The sequence below is a fragment of the Ictidomys tridecemlineatus genome, chromosome 2 (assembly GCF_052094955.1).
Source record: "Ictidomys tridecemlineatus isolate mIctTri1 chromosome 2, mIctTri1.hap1, whole genome shotgun sequence".
NCBI lineage: Eukaryota > Metazoa > Chordata > Mammalia > Rodentia > Sciuridae > Ictidomys > Ictidomys tridecemlineatus.
Window position 1 is genome coordinate 70,714,725 of NC_135478.1, and position 17,411 is coordinate 70,732,135.

The 17,411-nt window shown below is 45.5% G+C and overlaps 1 protein-coding gene across 4 annotated transcripts in view; it reads right to left on the minus strand.

The window, feature by feature from the left end:
* Comt (catechol-O-methyltransferase) overlaps window positions 1-17,411 on the minus strand; it is a 36,989-nt gene that overhangs the window by 4,159 nt on the left and 15,419 nt on the right. The window contains exons 2-5 of one of the 4 annotated variants that reach the window (XM_040291078.2): window positions 8,624-8,691; window positions 3,816-4,104; window positions 2,689-2,882; window positions 2,199-2,330 (exon numbers count right to left, since the gene is read on the minus strand). In XM_040291078.2, coding sequence (XP_040147012.2) covers window positions 2,199-2,330; window positions 2,689-2,882; window positions 3,816-4,104 — 615 coding nt within the window. In that variant the 5' untranslated portion in view covers window positions 8,624-8,691. Of the gene's footprint in view, window positions 1-2,198; window positions 2,331-2,688; window positions 2,883-3,815; window positions 4,105-8,615; window positions 8,692-17,411 lie in introns of all 4 variants that reach the window. The other 3 variants (XM_040291080.2, XM_078038757.1, XM_005334546.4) reach the window with 3 other exon arrangements.

Below are 17,411 nucleotides of genomic sequence, written 5' to 3' on the forward strand. Positions count from 1 at the left end.
ATGCATATCATAAGGGCCTGCAGCCTCCTCCTCCAAGCAGCCACATGATTTTGAATTGTCACCTGTCCCTAAGCCCCTTATTCCTCTGATGCTTACAGAACCAACTAAGCTGAGGGGATGGCTGGGCCTCCACATTTCAGGTTGGCCCTGACCCTGCACAAGGCAGGGGGCAAGAGTCTGTATGCTTAAAAAGTACAGCCATTCCCAATTTATGCCTTCTCTTCTTTTGAGATAATTACCAGCTTTGAACAGCAGCACTGAGAAAACTATTACTTTCCTAGTTAATAAACTGCAATATTCATATTTTTCCAAAAGCAGGCCCCTGTAATTGATCACACACTAAGTACTGCTGAAATCCATTCCCTGTAATGCAGACCTCCCCATGATATGTCTCTCCTACCCAAGTAAGGCTCCTCTGATTGATTGCCTGCTCTCTGCCTTCAATATCCAATTTCTTCACCCTTTGCCACAGGTGGGCTTCCTATACCCAGATGAAGTGTCTGAAGCTACCCTATCCTGGCCTGCAGGTCCCTTCCTGTTCCCCACTGCTTGCCCCCCCTTTGCAGGTACTCTGGTCCAAATTCCAGTTACTTCCTAACCTCTTGAATTGCAGAGCTTAGAACTTCCAAAATGCCTTTGAGCAGTCTCTGAAATGCTCTCCCAATGTCACCCCTCTCTATGTCCCATAGAGCCAACAGGGATCCTTTCAGATGCTCAAAGCCTTCCATGTCTCAGAACACACTGTGCCCTTTCAGGCCTCTGCTAGTGTTGGCCCCTTCCTATCTGCATCCAGGTCACAATGGCACTGCCCTGCTAGGGCTTGGTGACCAAGCCCCCCATACTTGGGGTCTTGCTGCTCAAAGCAGGGTATCCAACTGCTAGGACAACTGCAGAAGAACAACAAACAGAGGAACAATATGGGACAACCCCATGCTGGTTACACCACGCAAGGAGGTCAGGACAGGGCCAAGGAGCTCCTCAGTGTCTCCTAATAGGCCACCTAGGAGGGCCAAGATAAGTATATCCCCAATGGAAGCCCTTTAAAAGTTAGTTCATTAGGGGTTGTCCAATGACCCAAGTCCCAGCCACTTAGGGAGCAAGGATGTCCATCCCCAATCATTTGCAAGGTGAGTCTGGGTGAGCAGCAGCAGCACTGAGGGCTGGGAAGAGTCTGGGAGGAGGAGCCTGAGGGAATCAGGGACTGTACAATAGAAACTTCGAGAGAGAGATTTTTTTTTTTTTTTTTTTTAGCTTTAGGTGGACACAATATCTTATCTATTTTTATGTGGTGCTGAGGATCAAACCCAGTGCCCCACGCATGCCAGGCGAGCGCGCTACTACTTGAGCCACATCCCCAGCCCAAGAGATAGATTTTTAAGGACACACTTGTTTCCCCAGAGCCAGTACCAATAGATACCCAATTGGCAAAGTGGCCGTGGCCCCTAGAGCTGCTCTTCCTATTTCCTCAGCTTTGTGCCCTTTCCACCTGGGCTTTCTGGCCCCTATTTTCCCAATGCAGGCAATCTGACCCCCAAGCTTCCAATGGGTTATTTTATCTGATCCCTGATCCAGCAACCCCTTTCCTCCCATCTCCACCTGCCTCAGGGCCTCCATGGTTGTTTGCTTTCCCTGACCTTAGGTGGCACCCTAGGTGTAATTCAATGCCTATTATAATTTGGATATAGAATGTCCCCCAAAGGTTTGTGTGTTGAAGGCTTGGTCCCTAACTGGTGGCACCACTGGCAAGTGGTAGAAACTTTAGGAGGTGGAGCCTAATTGAAGGAAGCAGATAACTGGGGCTGTGTCCTTCAACAAAATATCTTTCCCCAGCCCCTTCTCCCCTTTTCTCTTTCTTTCCCACTCCACCAAAGTGCTCCCCTTTATGATGTTCTGCCTCATCACAGGCCTAGAATCAATAGAGCCAAGTGATCATGGACTGTCACCTCTGAAATTGTGAGCCAAACTAAAATCTTTCCTCCTCTAAGTTGGTTTTCTCAGGTATTTTGTCACAGTGTTGGAAAACTGACTGACATAGTACCCAAAGCTGTCTATGTCCCCTGGACTTCCCCCAGTAGGATATGGCCAGGGTACATGGATCTTCAGAGGCAGAGGTCAACCGACCTGGTCAGTTGGTCCCAGTAGCCCCTGAAGCAGCAGTCAACCTAGGAGCCTGTTCTAGTGAGGCATGTGTAACTCACCTCCAGGAGGAGTGTGTCTGGCAGGTATCGGTCCTTCCAGTGGTCAAGGAAGACCATGTCCAATGTGTCCACATCATACTTCTTCTTCAGCTGAGGGATGAGGTCATGGGATGCCCCAACCAGGACAGTGACCTAGAACAGTGTATTGGTGCTGTGCCCTGAGAACATATAAGAGCTCCCTACCCCAATCCCTGCAACCACCCCACCAGACACCACAGATTTTGTCTCCCATTAGTTTTCTTTCAGATTATGAGGTTTTGCCTGCTCCCTCCTGGGGAAGCCTTGGGAATTTCCAAGCAATACCACTCTTCCAAAGCTGCTGGGCATTCCTTTCATGACCCCAGACTTGGAAAGCACCAAGAAGCCAAGGCAAAGCATGTGTTCAATGCATGAATCAATTTTGGGTGTGCCCTAGGCACTCCCCACCTGTTCACCCTCCCCTTTCAAGTCTCAATGTCCACATCTGTCACTTATGTCAGGCATGCCTCACCTTGTCCTGCAGACCTGCAAAATCTACCATCTGCTGGGTGATGGCAGCAAAGTCAGGGTTCATCTCCATGGTGAGCAGTCGTGCACCAGTTGGCAGCAGGCGAGCCATGCGCACAGCTGAGTAGCCACAGTAGGCCCCCAGCTCCAGCACGAGGGAGGGGCTGTGCTCCTGAATCACGGCATCCACAATCTGGCCTGTAGAGCAGTTGGGGAGTATGTAAGTGAGGCTGGACAAAGGGGAACTTAACTCCTACTCATAGGTTCCACCTCTCTCCAGACCAAGCAACAGGTCCCTCTTTCCTCCCCACCCTCCCTAACCATTGCTGGAGAGGATCTTTTACTTCCCCAAAGTCCCCAGCTCTGAGGACCTGTCCTCACTGAACATATTCTTAGAACTTCCTCCAGGTCCTCCAGGCTTCTATGCCTTTGCACCCACCAGTCCCTCTTTTTCCCACCCTCCCTGGCTCACTCAAGATTTATACAATCTAAGGGGGATGGAGAGGGGCTGGGAAGTCTTGTCCTTTAGGGCTCAGTTCCAGGAGGTAAAGCAGAACACACATCTGTGCCCTGAGCTAGAGTCCAAGACCAGGGGAGGTGCCTAGAGAACCTGACTGACTGGTTCCTAGGCAGGTCCAATGACACTGTGGGACAAAGTCAAGGGAAGCTGCACCACTCTTATTGTCTGAGTGTAGGGTCCTGAATGTAATTTCTGCTGTGGCCTTCTTAAGTAATGGGATTATGAGGAGTCACTAGGAACTGGTGTCCATGGAGACATCTATGGTAGGGACTTTGCAGAACCTGACTCCCACCCCTACGTCCCTGGACAATGACTTTCCCTGGCTGGCTTTCTCCTTATAAAGCACATTTTGGAAAACATCTCTCCTCACTGGAGCAATGGTCTGGGTGCAGAGTCCGGCAATGGGTGTCCAGGTCTCTGAACAATCTTTGCCCCGGGTCAGGGAGCAACAAGCAGGGTCCTGTGGCTTAGTGTCCTGACGAGTCTCTCATTCCCACCTGAACACGTTCCAGGGCTCCCAAACCCAAACCACCCACCCCCTTAACAGGACTCTCCTGTGGAGGCAACAGTGCTGACTGACCAGGGTTCTGCCTGCTAGAGAGGTCACCTACCTTTCCTATCACCCACATTCATGGCCCACTCTTTCTGTGTGCAGTAAGTATCAATGGCTTCCAGCACACTCTGGGGGTCTCCAGGCTTTGCATTCTGCTGCACGTGGCGGAGGATACGCTGCTCCTTAGTGTCACCCATGATCAGGTTGCAGACTGGCTGCAGGACCCACTCAAGCCAGAAGATGACTAATAATCCCCAGCACAACCGGTATCTCCGTAATAGCAGCAGGACTAGCAGCACAAGGCCCAATGAGGCAGCTGCCAACAGCAGAAGAAGGACTCCCAGCATCTGCAAAGGCGGAGCTTGGTAAGGGAGGGGGCAGGAGGCAGCAGGGTAAAGGAAGTCCACAGAAGGGAACAGAGAAGGGAGTGAGCAGAGAGGGAGGGGCTTAAGTGTTCTGTGCTTTTCCTGACTCACCACCCTGTCCTCAGTGGAGGGCCAAAATTCAGAGAAACAATGTCACATGCCTTGGTTGCCTAAATGGGTCAGTGCCAGGGAAGCTCACCACCTTACCCCTCTAACATCTGTAAAGAAACAGAGAGGATGCACATGTTCCTCTGGTAGTCCTGCATGGAGACCTGTCCAGGCAGAACTCCCTGTCTGGATCCTTCCCAGTGAAGGAGTTAAGGATAGGCCATCTCAGAATATGCTGAACTGTCATTAGTTCAAAATGAAAGAAGAACTATGACTGTAAGAAGGGCCTCGTGGCCCTTTTCCTACATGTAGCAGCCCATAAACATTTATTGGGCTAGGTGAGGTGGTGCATGCCTGTAATCCAGCAGCTAGGGAGGCTAAGGCAGGAGGATCTCAAGTTCAAAGCCAGCCTCAGCAACTTAGTGAAGCCCTAGGCAACTCAGCAAGACCCTGTCTTTAAGTAAAATATTAAAAAGGGTTGGGGATGTGGCTCAGTGGTTAAGTGCCCTTGTGTTCAATCCCTAGTACAAATAAATAAATAAATAAATACATACATACATACACACATACTCTCCACTGCTGCGCCCCCGAGAGAGTAACTTGGGGCTGTGATGAAGCTAAATAAAACTTAGACTACCCCCCATGTATCTCTAAGTGATATCCCTAGAATTTACTATTCAAGTCAGAGATCATAAAATTTCTTACAAATTTATCATTGTCTAAAGAAGCATGAAAATATCATGTTTTGATCATGTCTTTGTACTTGATTGTTGTGTGGAAATTCCCAATGTGCATGTAAAATTAATAAAACTTGTGCAATTTTATCTTGTTATTCAGCCTTGTATTAGTTACATTCTACCCAGCTGAACCCAGCTAAACAGCAAACATGCTCTAAGGAAGGGTACAAGAATCTCTTCCTTCCCCGCATCAGACGGACTGGGATGGGGGTGTGTGTGTGAAGCAACCTGCCCGACTGAAGTAGGGAACAGCTTTAGTCTACTGACCCTCTAAAACCATGCACAAGGGCTAGGGATGCAGCTCAATGGTAGGGCACTTGCCTAGCATGTGTGAGGCCCTGGGTTTGATCCCTGCACTGTAAAAACAAAAACATGATACAGAAGTAAATATAGACCAAGGTTGTCACCTCCTGGCACCTTAGAAGACAACACAGGTCTAGGAAGGCTCCACAGCCTGGAGTACGGGCAAGGAAGTGTTAAGGGCTAGGAGAGGTTACAAGGCACAGAGGAGGCCACATACTTTGTGGAGCCCGCTTGGCCCCATCAGAGAAGCCTTCACTGGACACTCATAGTCTGCACAGCCAACAGATTTACATGACCCTTTTTGTTGTTGCTAAGAATTGAACCTAGGGGTCTTACATATGCCAACACATGCTCTAGTGCTATCACTGAGCTCCATTCCCCCAGCCCCCATTGTGTGGCCCTATATTTCTGGGTAAAAAGAGGCAGTGCCCAGGCTGGATACACAAAGACAGCCATTCTCCTCATGGAGTACTGTTCCAGAGGGAGAAAGGTTGGCCCTGCTGCCCACACCACAAGGTAAGTGAGACATGCAAAACCATATCTGTTGACCACAAGAGTGGCATGATAAAACTGGACATAGTAGCGTATACCTATAATCCCTGCATCTTGGCAGGCTGAGACAAGAGAATAACGAATTCAAAGGCAGCCTCAGCAAAAAAGCGAGGCACTAAGCAACTCAGTGAGACCCTGTCCCTAAATAAAATAAAAATAGGGCTAGGGATGTGGTTTAGTGGTAGAGCTGCCCTGAGTGCCTAAAAAAAAAAAAAAAAAAGGCACAATGAAATCTGAAATCATGGCAAATGGCTCCACTTGAAATCCTATTGGCAGAGAACACTTGAGGAAGCTCAGCCAGGGGTCCCTCAACTGGCATAGAGTTGAGTTCACAATATTCAGAGCAAAGGCCCATCATTTCAGGCCAGAGACTGTAACATAAGAAAGAGAAATCTGCCAAGCTTCCCTCAGGGTCCCTATAGTCACTCACAGGTCTTTCTGGGATGGGGCCTGGGAAACCCTTGCAACTATACAAAATCCAGTTTTCCACTAAAAGCACAGAAAGGCACATCCAAGAGGGAAAAGGAGTCAGGCCCAGGACCTGCTTCCTCCCTCTGTGGGGAGACTGCTTGAGGACATTTTCAGAGCTTTAAACCCCAGGATCACTGGTGGGGAAAAGGACTCAGAAGATAGAGCAGAAAATAAATAGAAAAGCTGAGGCTCGGGCTGGGGATGTGGCTCAAGCAGTAGCGCGCTCGCCTGGCATGCGTGTGGCCCGGGTTCGATCCTCAGCACTACATTCAAACAAAGATGTTGTGTCCACCAAAAACTAAAAAATAAATATTAAAATTCTCTCTCTCTCTCTCTCTTTAAAAAAAAGAAAAGCTGAGGCTCTGCCTCAAACAGGGATAGTATGGGCACCTAGACTTCTAGGTAGTCTCAGGACATAAAGAAGCCAATTTACACTGAACACATGCTAGACCTGAATCCATCCTGCCCTCTTCCATCAGCCAAATGATCTTCAAAGCTGTTTCAAATAGCTCCTGTTCTCACAGCTGTGGAAAGGGTCTAGACTCTATTCTCTGAGCTTACCAGCCAAGCAGATATTTGTGTGGAGCTCAGTTTTGTTTTTGGATAATCATTAACAGAAACCTTAATCCAGAAATTATCAAGGTCCAACTATCCAAGCCCCTTCCCCATAGGCCAGCCTCGCCCAGGCCTTCCCCATCTTGCTGAAGGTAGCAATTCACCTTACCAGCCTCAGAAGAGACAGTAGAAGGCCTCAGAGAGGTAATGGTAGAGTGTCCCCCAACCAGGGACTCTGTAGAAGTCTCTCTGGTTGTTATCTGCACTGCCCTGTGAGTAATGGTGGTACATGAACCCGAACCTTAGGAAAAGCAGGAAAAAGAACCATTTTCCCCAGGAGATCAGTGATAAAACTTGGAAATTACATATAAGATGGAGGGCTAGTTACAAAGAATACATATAAATCAATAAGAAAGAGATGATCTAGGGCTGGGGATATAACTCAGTTGGTATAGTGCTTGCTTCACATGCACAGGCCCTGGGTTCAATACCCAGCACCACAAAAAAAAAAAAAAAAGAAAAAGAAAGAAAGAAATGATCTAAGAGAACAATGGGCCAGATGACCAATGCACAGCTTACAGGAAAAAGGCCCAGAGGCCAGAAGCCTGGAACAAACAGGGCAAACCAGATGCAGGTCTTGCAGACCACCTGGGGTTGGCCCAGGTCCTGTCCACTCATGAGAAGGTATGAATCATGCCATCCTGGATATCAAAGGACACTGTGCAGACATTAGTCACTGTCTATAGAGTTTTTAATTGCCCAGGAGTTCCGGGCAAGAGGTTAGGCTATAACCCAGGCCTGATTACAACTTCAACTACTTCTTCTTCTTCCCCCCGCCCCTGCCCTTCCTTTTTCTTCTCCCTCTCAGTGGTGTGTGTGTGTGTGTGTGTGTGTGTGTGTGTGTGTGTGTGTGAGATTAAACCCAGGGCATTCATCACCAAGCTATTACTCCAAGACTTTTTATTTTTATTTTGAGACAGGGTCTTGCTAAATTGTCCAGGCTGGCCTTGAATTTGCAATCCTCCTGCCTTAGTGTCCCTAGTCAATGGGATTAACAGACATGTACAACTGAACCTGGTTCCACATTATACCTTTAGTTGATTACAAGAGCATGAAAAATATAGAAGGTCACTGCACAGTGTAATCCCAGCTACTGGGTGAGCTGAGGTAAAACAGAATTTGCACCTCCCCCCCCACACACCAATTAAGAACTTCTGCTGAAAGAAGGAAGCTAAAGGACTGTGACCCTTGACCCTGACAGGTGCCAAAGAAGATGGGAGCAGAGATTGCCCATTATGGCCTGAAAGGTTAGCTAAACCTACATACGTATATAACCTGGCTTTTGTTTCTATAAGTAATTGCTTTTGTGGGGTCAGTGGGGAGAAGCTTCCAACTGGATTGCTTCTCCCCAGTTTGACATCTTTTGCCTAATTTTTACACAGGTGGGAAGCTAAATCCAGCCATCTAGGATCCAGGCAGATCTACTGATTACAGAGAGAGGAGGATGGCAAGTTCGAGGCCAGCCTTAGCAACTTTATAAGATGCTGTCTCAAAAATAACAAAATAAGAAGGGCTAGGGATGTTGCTCAGTGATAGTGCCTCAATCCCCAATTAAAAAAAAAAATTTTTTAAATCACAAGGACATATTTGCAGAAAAAGAGAAATCTGCCTGAAAGTCTCATGGAATCAAGGGACCCTGAATAGCCAAAACAATCTTGAAAAAGAAAAACAAATTACAGGATTTACACTTTCATATTTAAAACTCACTATAAGACCTGGGGGTGCAGTTCAGTGGTAGAGCTCTTGCCTAGTACGTAGAAGTCCTTGGGTTCAATCTTCAGTACTGCAAAAATAAATAAATAAAATAAAACTCACTACAAAGCTACAGTAATTAAAATACTGTGGTAGTGGCATAAAGACAGACATATTAACCAATGGACTAGAACCGAGTCCAGAAATAAACCCTCATCTATAGTCAACAAAGGTGCCAAAACCAGTCAGTGGGAAAAAAGTCTCTTCAACAAATGATGCTGAGACAAATGATAGCCACATGCAGAAGAATAAAGTTAGATTCTTATGTCATATCATATGCAAAAATTAAATAACAACAATAACAACAAAAACTCAACACTCAAAATGGATGAAACATCCAACTTTAAGGGCTAAAACTATAAAGCTCAGAATAAACTATAGACATAAGCGACTTTGGATTTGGTAGTGGATTCTTATGTGACACCAAAAACACAGGCAACAATCAAAAAACAAGTTGGACCTTAATAAAATTAAAAACTTTCCTGCATCAAATCACTAAAAAAGACAATGAAAAATGAAATAAAATACTTGCAAATCATCAATCTTTTGAGAGTTTAATTCACGAACATAAAAAGAAATCCCTAAAACCTAATAAAATGACAAAAGACTCCATTTAAAAATGGAAATTGGGGCTGGGTGTAGCTTAGCGATAGAGCATGCAGGAGGCCCTAGGTTCCATAGCCAGTTTAAGGGAATGTGGAAAGGGAGATAAACATAAAAAGAGGTTCAGCCTTATTAGTCATTAGGAAAATGAAAATCACAACCTCACTTCACTCATGAAAATGGCTTTTTTCTTTTTAAAAGAAAAATAACAAGGATGTGGGGAAACTGGCCCATCCACTATTGGTGCAAATGGAGGTGAAAAATACTTTTGTTGTTGTTTTGCAGTACTAGAGACTGAACCCAGGGCTGCTTTACCACTAGCTTACATCCCCAGCCCCACTTTTTTTTTTTTTCCTTCATTTTGAGATAGGGTCTTACTTAATTGCTGAGGCTGGCCTCAAACTTGGGTTCATCCTGCCTCAGCCTCCTGTGTTATTGGGATTACAAGATTTGGGCCACCACAACCAGCTCTTTCTGTAACTTTTTGAGAAACCATCAAACTATTTCCCAAACTGGGCACAGTGGCACAAGCCTATAATCTAAGCAATTCAGGAGGTTGAGGCAGGAGGTTCACAAGTTGTAGGTCAGCCTGAGCAACTTAGTGAGACTGTTTCAAAGTAAAAAACAAAAAGGGCTGGGGATGTAACTCAGTGGTAAGATCACCTGGGTTCAGTTCCACAAAAAAAAAAAAAAAAGTACACAAAGAATTACCATATGATACTGCAATTCCACTTCTAGTATAGACAGAATTGAAAGCAGGGACTCAAACATACACTCGCCCACTCATGTTCATAGCATTATTTGCAATAGCCCATATTCATAGCATTATTTGCAATAGCCCAAAGACTGAAACAACCCAAATGTGTACCCACAGATGAATAGATAAGAAAAATGTGGTATATTCATACAATGGAATATTACAGTAATTAAAATGAATAAAGTCCTGATTCATGCTGCAACATGCATGAACCTTAAAGACATTATATAAGTGAAAAAAGTCAAACACAAAAGGATTAAACATTGTATGATTACAGGTAATGAAATATATAAATAGGAAAATCTATAGGCAGTAGACTAGAGGTTACCAGGGGCTGAAAGGAGGGGGAGGGGGATTACTGCCTAATGGGTATGATTTGTGTTTGGGATGATAGAACATTCTGGAAATAGTGGTTAAAGATTACGCAACATTGTGAAATGTGAATGTACTTAATACTTGATAAAACTTCTAAAATTTTTGTCCTAAATTTATCTACAAAGGCCAGAGGATAAAGGGAGAAAAAGATAGGGCAAGTTAATCAGTTAACAGCTGCCTACAAAACCAATAAAAACGCTGTTGAAACTTAGGCTGGGGATATAGTTCATTGGTAAAGCACATGCTTAACATGTATGAGGCCCTGGGTTCAATTTCCAACACTCACTCTCCCAACACAAAATTCCTAATGTTGAAACTTTGACTTAAACTCTATCACTGCTACCAGGGCCATCACGGCCTATGTACACATAAGCTTTCTGGACTGTTGATCCCAACCAATCCAGAAGCAACAAGCACTTCTCTTTAAAAACCATCTTATCCCAATATTTTGCCTCCTTTGAGTTATCTTGCCCTTTTCATCTACAGCCAATGTAGGTTACAGTGTTTTTCCTTCCCTCAGAGTTCAGGAAAAAAAGCTCTTAGCTCCTGTTTGATAGACATTTCCAACTGCTACCTGTCCCCAATGCTGAGTTTGGGGAATGTGTCCCAGGACTTGTCCTTTCCTTTTCTAACTGGCATCTATCACAGGTCAATAAACCCTATTATTTCACAGATCCCTTGGTCTCAAAAATTTGGTTTTATGTGCCAATGAGTTGTACACCTAGAAATGGTTAAAATGATAAATTATAAGCCCAGTATATTTTACCAAGATAAATACAAAAACAAAACAGCCAGGCATGGTAATGCATGCCTATAATCCTAATACTCAGGAGGCTGAGGCAGGAGGTTCAAAAATTCAAAACCAGCTTTGGTGATTTAGCAAGACTCTGTCTCAAAATAATAGTTCTTACCTGCCATATACAAGGTGCTGGGTTCATTCCCAGCACAGCAAAAAAAAAAAAAAAATTAAAAAAAAAAAAAGGAGGAGGAGGAAAAATGAAAGAAAAACATTGTAGTAGGACAAAATTTAAAAAAAAAAAAAAAACTGCTTCAAGCCCTCCCTGTTCAAAAAATGATAATGGACATACCATTCCCCATAAAGAGGGAAGACCCAGAAAAACAATTACAGCTTCCAGTTCCCCAGGGAACTCAGTCCTTCAGAGGGCCTCTCTCTGCCAACCAGATCTTCCTGGCTGCCTGAAAATTGCAGTCCACCCCGGCTGTGCCTGATGATAGAGTATGCCCTTTGGAAAGATTCTCTTTCTTCTTGGAGTCAGGGAAGAGGCTGTCTTTATTACAGCAAGAATTTGTCCATTTCAAGCTCTTCCTTGCCATGTGCTCTTAATATGTGTATCCAGCAGCCTTCAAGGATCAGCCGCATCCCATTCTGCACAAACAGCACATGCACCTAGGCAAGGGTCAGGTCTTCTTTCCCAAAGCAGCAACAAGAACACCTGAGCAGTTAATCCCAGTGGCACACACCTGTAATCCCAGCAGTTTGGGAGGCTGAGGCAGGAGAATCCTGAGTTTAAAGCCAGTCTTAGCAATGGAGAGGTGCTAAGCAACTCAGGGAGACCCTGTCTCTTAAAAAAAAAAAAAAAAAAACAGGGCTAGGAATGTTGCCGAGTGGTTGAGTGTCCCTGAGTTGAACTCAACAAACAAACACAAAAATACCCAAGCATCCCATAAAACCCTCATAAGCTTGGTTAGACAGTATCCCTGCAAAAACAAACTGTGAACACCTATCTCAATCAACTCCCATCACCATCTGTCCTCCCAGAAACCTGAAGAGGGCAATCAAGACTTGTGGGCAATTAGAAAGGCATAGTGGTACATCCCTGTAGTCCCAGCTACCTGGAAGGCAGGAGGATCATTTAAGCCCTGGAGTTCAAGGTCTGTTCAAGCAACATAAAAGATCTCCATACTGGTGGGGAGTGGGGAGTGCTTGGCAGCCACCCTCGGGTCAAGGTGGGCCACTGACACCCAGAGTCAACAGTTTTGCAATTGATTGTAGTGTTTCACAACTTTTAGCCTGGCACAATCATCTGCACCTGGGTGTATCAGACCCTGTCCCTTTCTCAAAGACAGACCCAGCAGCTCCAGTAGTTCCCAAGAATCAGGAAGTTGAACAACTCCACTTTTTTTTTTTTTTTTTTTTTAAAGAGAGAGTGAGAGAGGAGAGAGAGAGAGGGAGAGAGAATTTTTAATATTTATTTTTTAGCTCTCGGCAGACACAACATCTTTGTTGGTATGTGGTGCTGAGGATCGAACCCGGGCTGCACGCATGCCAGGCGAGCGCGCTACCGCTTGAGCCACATCCCCAGCCCAGCAACTCCACTTTTGAGGACATTTCAAAGGATTTTTTTTTAATGTAGATGGACACAATACCTTTATTTATTTATCTTATGTGTTGCTGAGACTTGAACTGAGTGCCTTACATATGCTAGGCAAGCACTCCACCACTCAACCCCAGCCCTAATCCAAAGGATTTCACAGTTACCCATAATGGGGCCCAGGAAGACAACCCACAGTTGTTATGGGGCAGATGGCAGATGATGTCACTCTAATGGCCTTTTCCTAAATAAACAGACATGGACAGGACAGGACAAACACACTATGTAAAACTGCCTAGGGTGGTGAGTTCAAGGGGCCTGAGTAACTGTTCCCACATGTCCATATCCTCCCAGCATAGACTGTCCAGATCTGTGCTGTCCCATGCCCCAACTCCCAACAGACCCACAGTTGTCCCAACTCCCAACAGATCTGGACAGCAGAGACGTCCAGATCTGTGCTGTCCCATGCCCCAACTCCCAATAGGTACCAGGCTTGTCTGTGTGCCAGCCACCTCCCCACTTCTTGAGTCTTCATTCTACTGGTGCTTCCTTGTAGTACATTTGTGGAAAATGTTTATGCCTCTTTAAGGAAAGATGAGAGGGTGTATAGCTCACTAGTAGAGCCTTGCCTAGCAGACATGAGGGCCTGGCTTCAGTCCCCAGCATGGCAATAATTAAATAAATTAAAAGAAAGATCATCTGGGGATGCTAAAGATGAAAATACTGACCAGCTGACAAGTGATGAACTATCTGGCTATGAAGCACAAAGAGAGCCTCTCAACCTCTCTGCTGAGTGCCTACCTTCTGAATGCCTTCAGCTGTCATCTTAAAGGGGAAGAAACCATAAGAATAGAGCCAAGATGCTGTGCCTGCAAACAAAACTTGCACCTTTTCTGCACAGGTTGTTTCCAGTCAGGCTGTTGCTGTCTCTTGCAGTCAAAGGGTCCTTTAGGTTTGGATGCAGGCTTTCCCAGGAGTGCTGTTGCACTGGCTACCCTCTACTCTTTTTTTTTTTAATATTTATTTTTTTTAGTTTTTGGCGGACACAACATCTTTGTTTATATATGGTGCTGAGATGGAACCCGGGCCGTACGCATGCCAGGCGAGCGCTCTATCGCTTGAGCCACATCCCCAGCTCATACCCTCTACTCTTACTAGCTCCTTCAAGGTCTGTCAGGCACAAGTTCCTCCAAGGTCAAGGTGCCCTTGCAGATCGAGCAATCTATGGACATGAAGGCTGAGAGGGAAGGTTCAAAGGCCACCTTGGAGGGAGGGCAGCCACAAGCCCAGCCTTAAGGGCAGGACTGTGGAATTCAGCTCATTCTCCCACAGCTAAGCCTGTTTCTTCTTCTATAAAATGGGTAATTGTCCCAGGTCTCCAGTATGATGTTGGACAAGGAACAATAAGAGCTCCCGGAGCTCAGAATGGCAGCCCATGCTTTTCTCTGCCTCTTTTTGTTCTTCATAGCCGGATAGTTCATCACTTGTCAGCTGGTCAGTATTCTCATCTTTCTTTTATTATTTAATTATTGCCATGCTGGGGACTGAAGCCAGGCCCTCATATCTGCTAGGCAAAGCTCTACAACTGAGCTATATACCCTTTCATCTTTCCTTAAAGAGGAAAAGTTGGGTGGAGACTGCCTTTCAACAAATATACTTCAAGGAAGCACCAGTAGAATGAAGACTCAAAAATTCTTTAACAATACAAACTACTTGGGGCTGGGATTGTAGAGCACTCGCCTAGCACGGGTGGGACCCAGATTCGATCCTCAGCACCACATAAAAATAAAGGCATTGTGTTGTGTCCATCTACACCTAAAAAATAAATAAATAAATAAGTAAAAATACAAACTACTTGTATGACCTGGTTTATAGGCTCATTTTATAAAAATCATGAAAGATAACTAGGAAGTGACTTTGACTCATTTGCAAAGATCTGGAATCTTATGCCACATTCCATCCCCACCTCAGTTTGAAGAGCAGCAGATGCACCAGCTCTGCTCATTCATGTCTTCCTGATTCAGAAGTTCAAGGAGGGATGAGATGGTGCTTGAGCATGCAGCTACCAGAAGCAACAAGAAGAAAAGTCCAGGTCATGCACAGGTGACCTCAGGCAGTTGTCAGGAAGGGCCATAGTCAGCCTCCTTGAGAATGAACTCAAAGGGCTGCATGTTCCCCGTTTTCCATAGCAGGTCAACACATGGATGCAATGGGTCTTCAGCAGTACTAGCCATTTGAGAAGTACTTTATAATCCTGAACACAACCAATGACAGCCACCAGTACCCTAAGAATGACTGGCTCAGGCATGCCTTGTCCTGCCCTCATGCAGAGGGTATAGAGCCACAGCTGTGATGACAACCAGGACAGTGGCAGGGAAAAGGGTGACGTGTGAGCACTGAAAGACAGAAGTAGTCCCACTCTGCACACAGGTCCTCCAAGGAAACTGGGGAGAGCCTTGCCTAGAGCTTGCCGAACAGGGCTGGAAACTCCTAGCAAAAAATGGAGCAGGTATGAACCCTGCACTAGAGGGGCTGGTCCTGCAAGATAAAAAGGGACTGAGACAAGGGCCCAATAATCCCAGGGGAGAGCCAATGTAGGTTTATTTGTCTGTTTTGGTAATGGGGATTGAACCCTGGAATATTCTACCACTGAGCTATACCCCCAGCCAAGCTAACAGCACACCTGGCTCCATTATAGGTTCCTTTTTGGGATTCCCCTGCCTCAGCCTCCCAAGAAGCTAGGATGATGGGCATGCACATTCCACTATAGGTTCTTTTGTTTTTTTAATTTATTTTTTAAAAAGAGAGAGAGAGAGAGAGGGAGAGAGAGAGAGAGAGAGAGAGAGAGAGAGAGAGAGAGAGAGAGAGAATGAGAATGAATGAGAATTTATTTTTTAGTTTTCGGCGGACACAACATCTTTATTTGTTTGTGGTGCTGAGGATCGAACCCGGGCCACATGCATGCCAGGCAAGCACTCTACAACTTGAGCCACATCCTCACCCCCACTATAGGTTCTTAAAGAATGGCCAAGGTACAGCTACACATGGCATGCCTGAGCAGCACTTAGGCTGTGAAGACACAGGGAGGCTAGTATTGAATCTCCACCCAACTGCAATCTGCTCACATCTGTGGACCCAGGGGCTGACCCCTTAACTCTACTTGGGCTCTCTGAATATCTAAGGAAGGGGCTAGAAATAAAAAGGCTGCAAAATATCCTATTAAATCCAGATAGTGGCAGGGTCTCCAGGCCTTTGCAGCAGAGAGCCTGGCCTCTCTCTTTTGCAGAACTCTGGACAATGACCCCTTCCATGACTGTCTCACACCCTCCAATAGGGAAGAAGAGGGAGTCAGAGAACTTGGCCTCTTGTCTTTGTCACCTGAGTTAAGAAAACAAATCTGTCCTGGGTATCATGTAAGGGTCCTGCCTGCTGCCTATTTTGTCAATAAAGCCCTATGGGCGTGGAATGTAGCTCCTGGGTATCATGTAAGGGTCCTGCCTGCTGCCTATTTTGTCAATAAAGCCCTATGGGCATGGAATGTAGCTCACTCATTCATGTGCTTGCTCTCACAAGCCACAGCAGAGGTAAGTTGTTGCAACAGAAACCATAATAACCTTGCGTGACGAAATAAAAACTGGGTCTCCATAGGAACAGAACTGGAATGGCCAGACCTGCATCATGGTCTAACATGCCCTTCCATCCTTCACAGGTATTCTTCAGTCACACCTGAACCTGCCTTGGCACCTACCTACTTCTTGGAAAACCCCCACAACAGAGCCAGCCGCTCTGGTCAAGGCTCATGTGCTAGGAGCATGGCTGTCTTCTTGGCTCCCAGGAAAGCACAGGCCTTAGGCTGGAGGATCCAATGTGGAAAGTACCAAAAGGATGGGACTCTTTCTAGGGTGAGGCAAAAACAGCCTGGATGAATGTGTTGGGGTGATGACCAGGTCAGCCAGGTGCCCCATAGGCCAGTCTCAACAGACCAACAAGTTTGCTCTGCCTGGAAACTCAAGTTTCTAGCACTTCCTGAACACCATGAGCAATGCCCCAGCAGCTACCCTGGGCTCTGGGCTGGACTGGAAATAGCCCACTAAATCTGAATCTGACATCTTTATTCCTCCTCAAAGACTGGATGGTACTATCACCTCTCTCTCCCAGGCCCCAGTGTCAGAGCCATAAGTGCCAGGCCCCATCATTGCAATAACCTTGACAAAAATTTTATCCCTTAGCAAACTCCTGCCAGGCTCCTCTGAACCATCATATTGGCCCATGCAGATGTGAACAAACCTGAACATAGTTTCTAACAGCTCATGGTCATGTCCCTAGGATGATTCTAGGCCTCCTCAAAGTAAATGCCTGAGAAAAGGTTGCCAACACATAAGCAGTCTATTGTAGCCAACACCTGAAAACAGAGCCCCCTGTTTCCCAGCTTCTGTGGGAATGTAGGAATCTTTCTTTTTTTTTTTTTTTTGTTGTTGTTGCATTATGATTTAATCTAATTGCACAAAAAATTTGAAGTTACAACTCCTCCAGATTCCTAAGAGGAAGGTTATGCATGCCTCCATATTCAATTCTGCACTGTTACATTTGAACCATATTGTGAATTTTACATCATAATGGATCAGTTTGGAATTTCTATGCAACACTTCAAATTATAAAATGGAAGCAAATTTTAAAACTTTG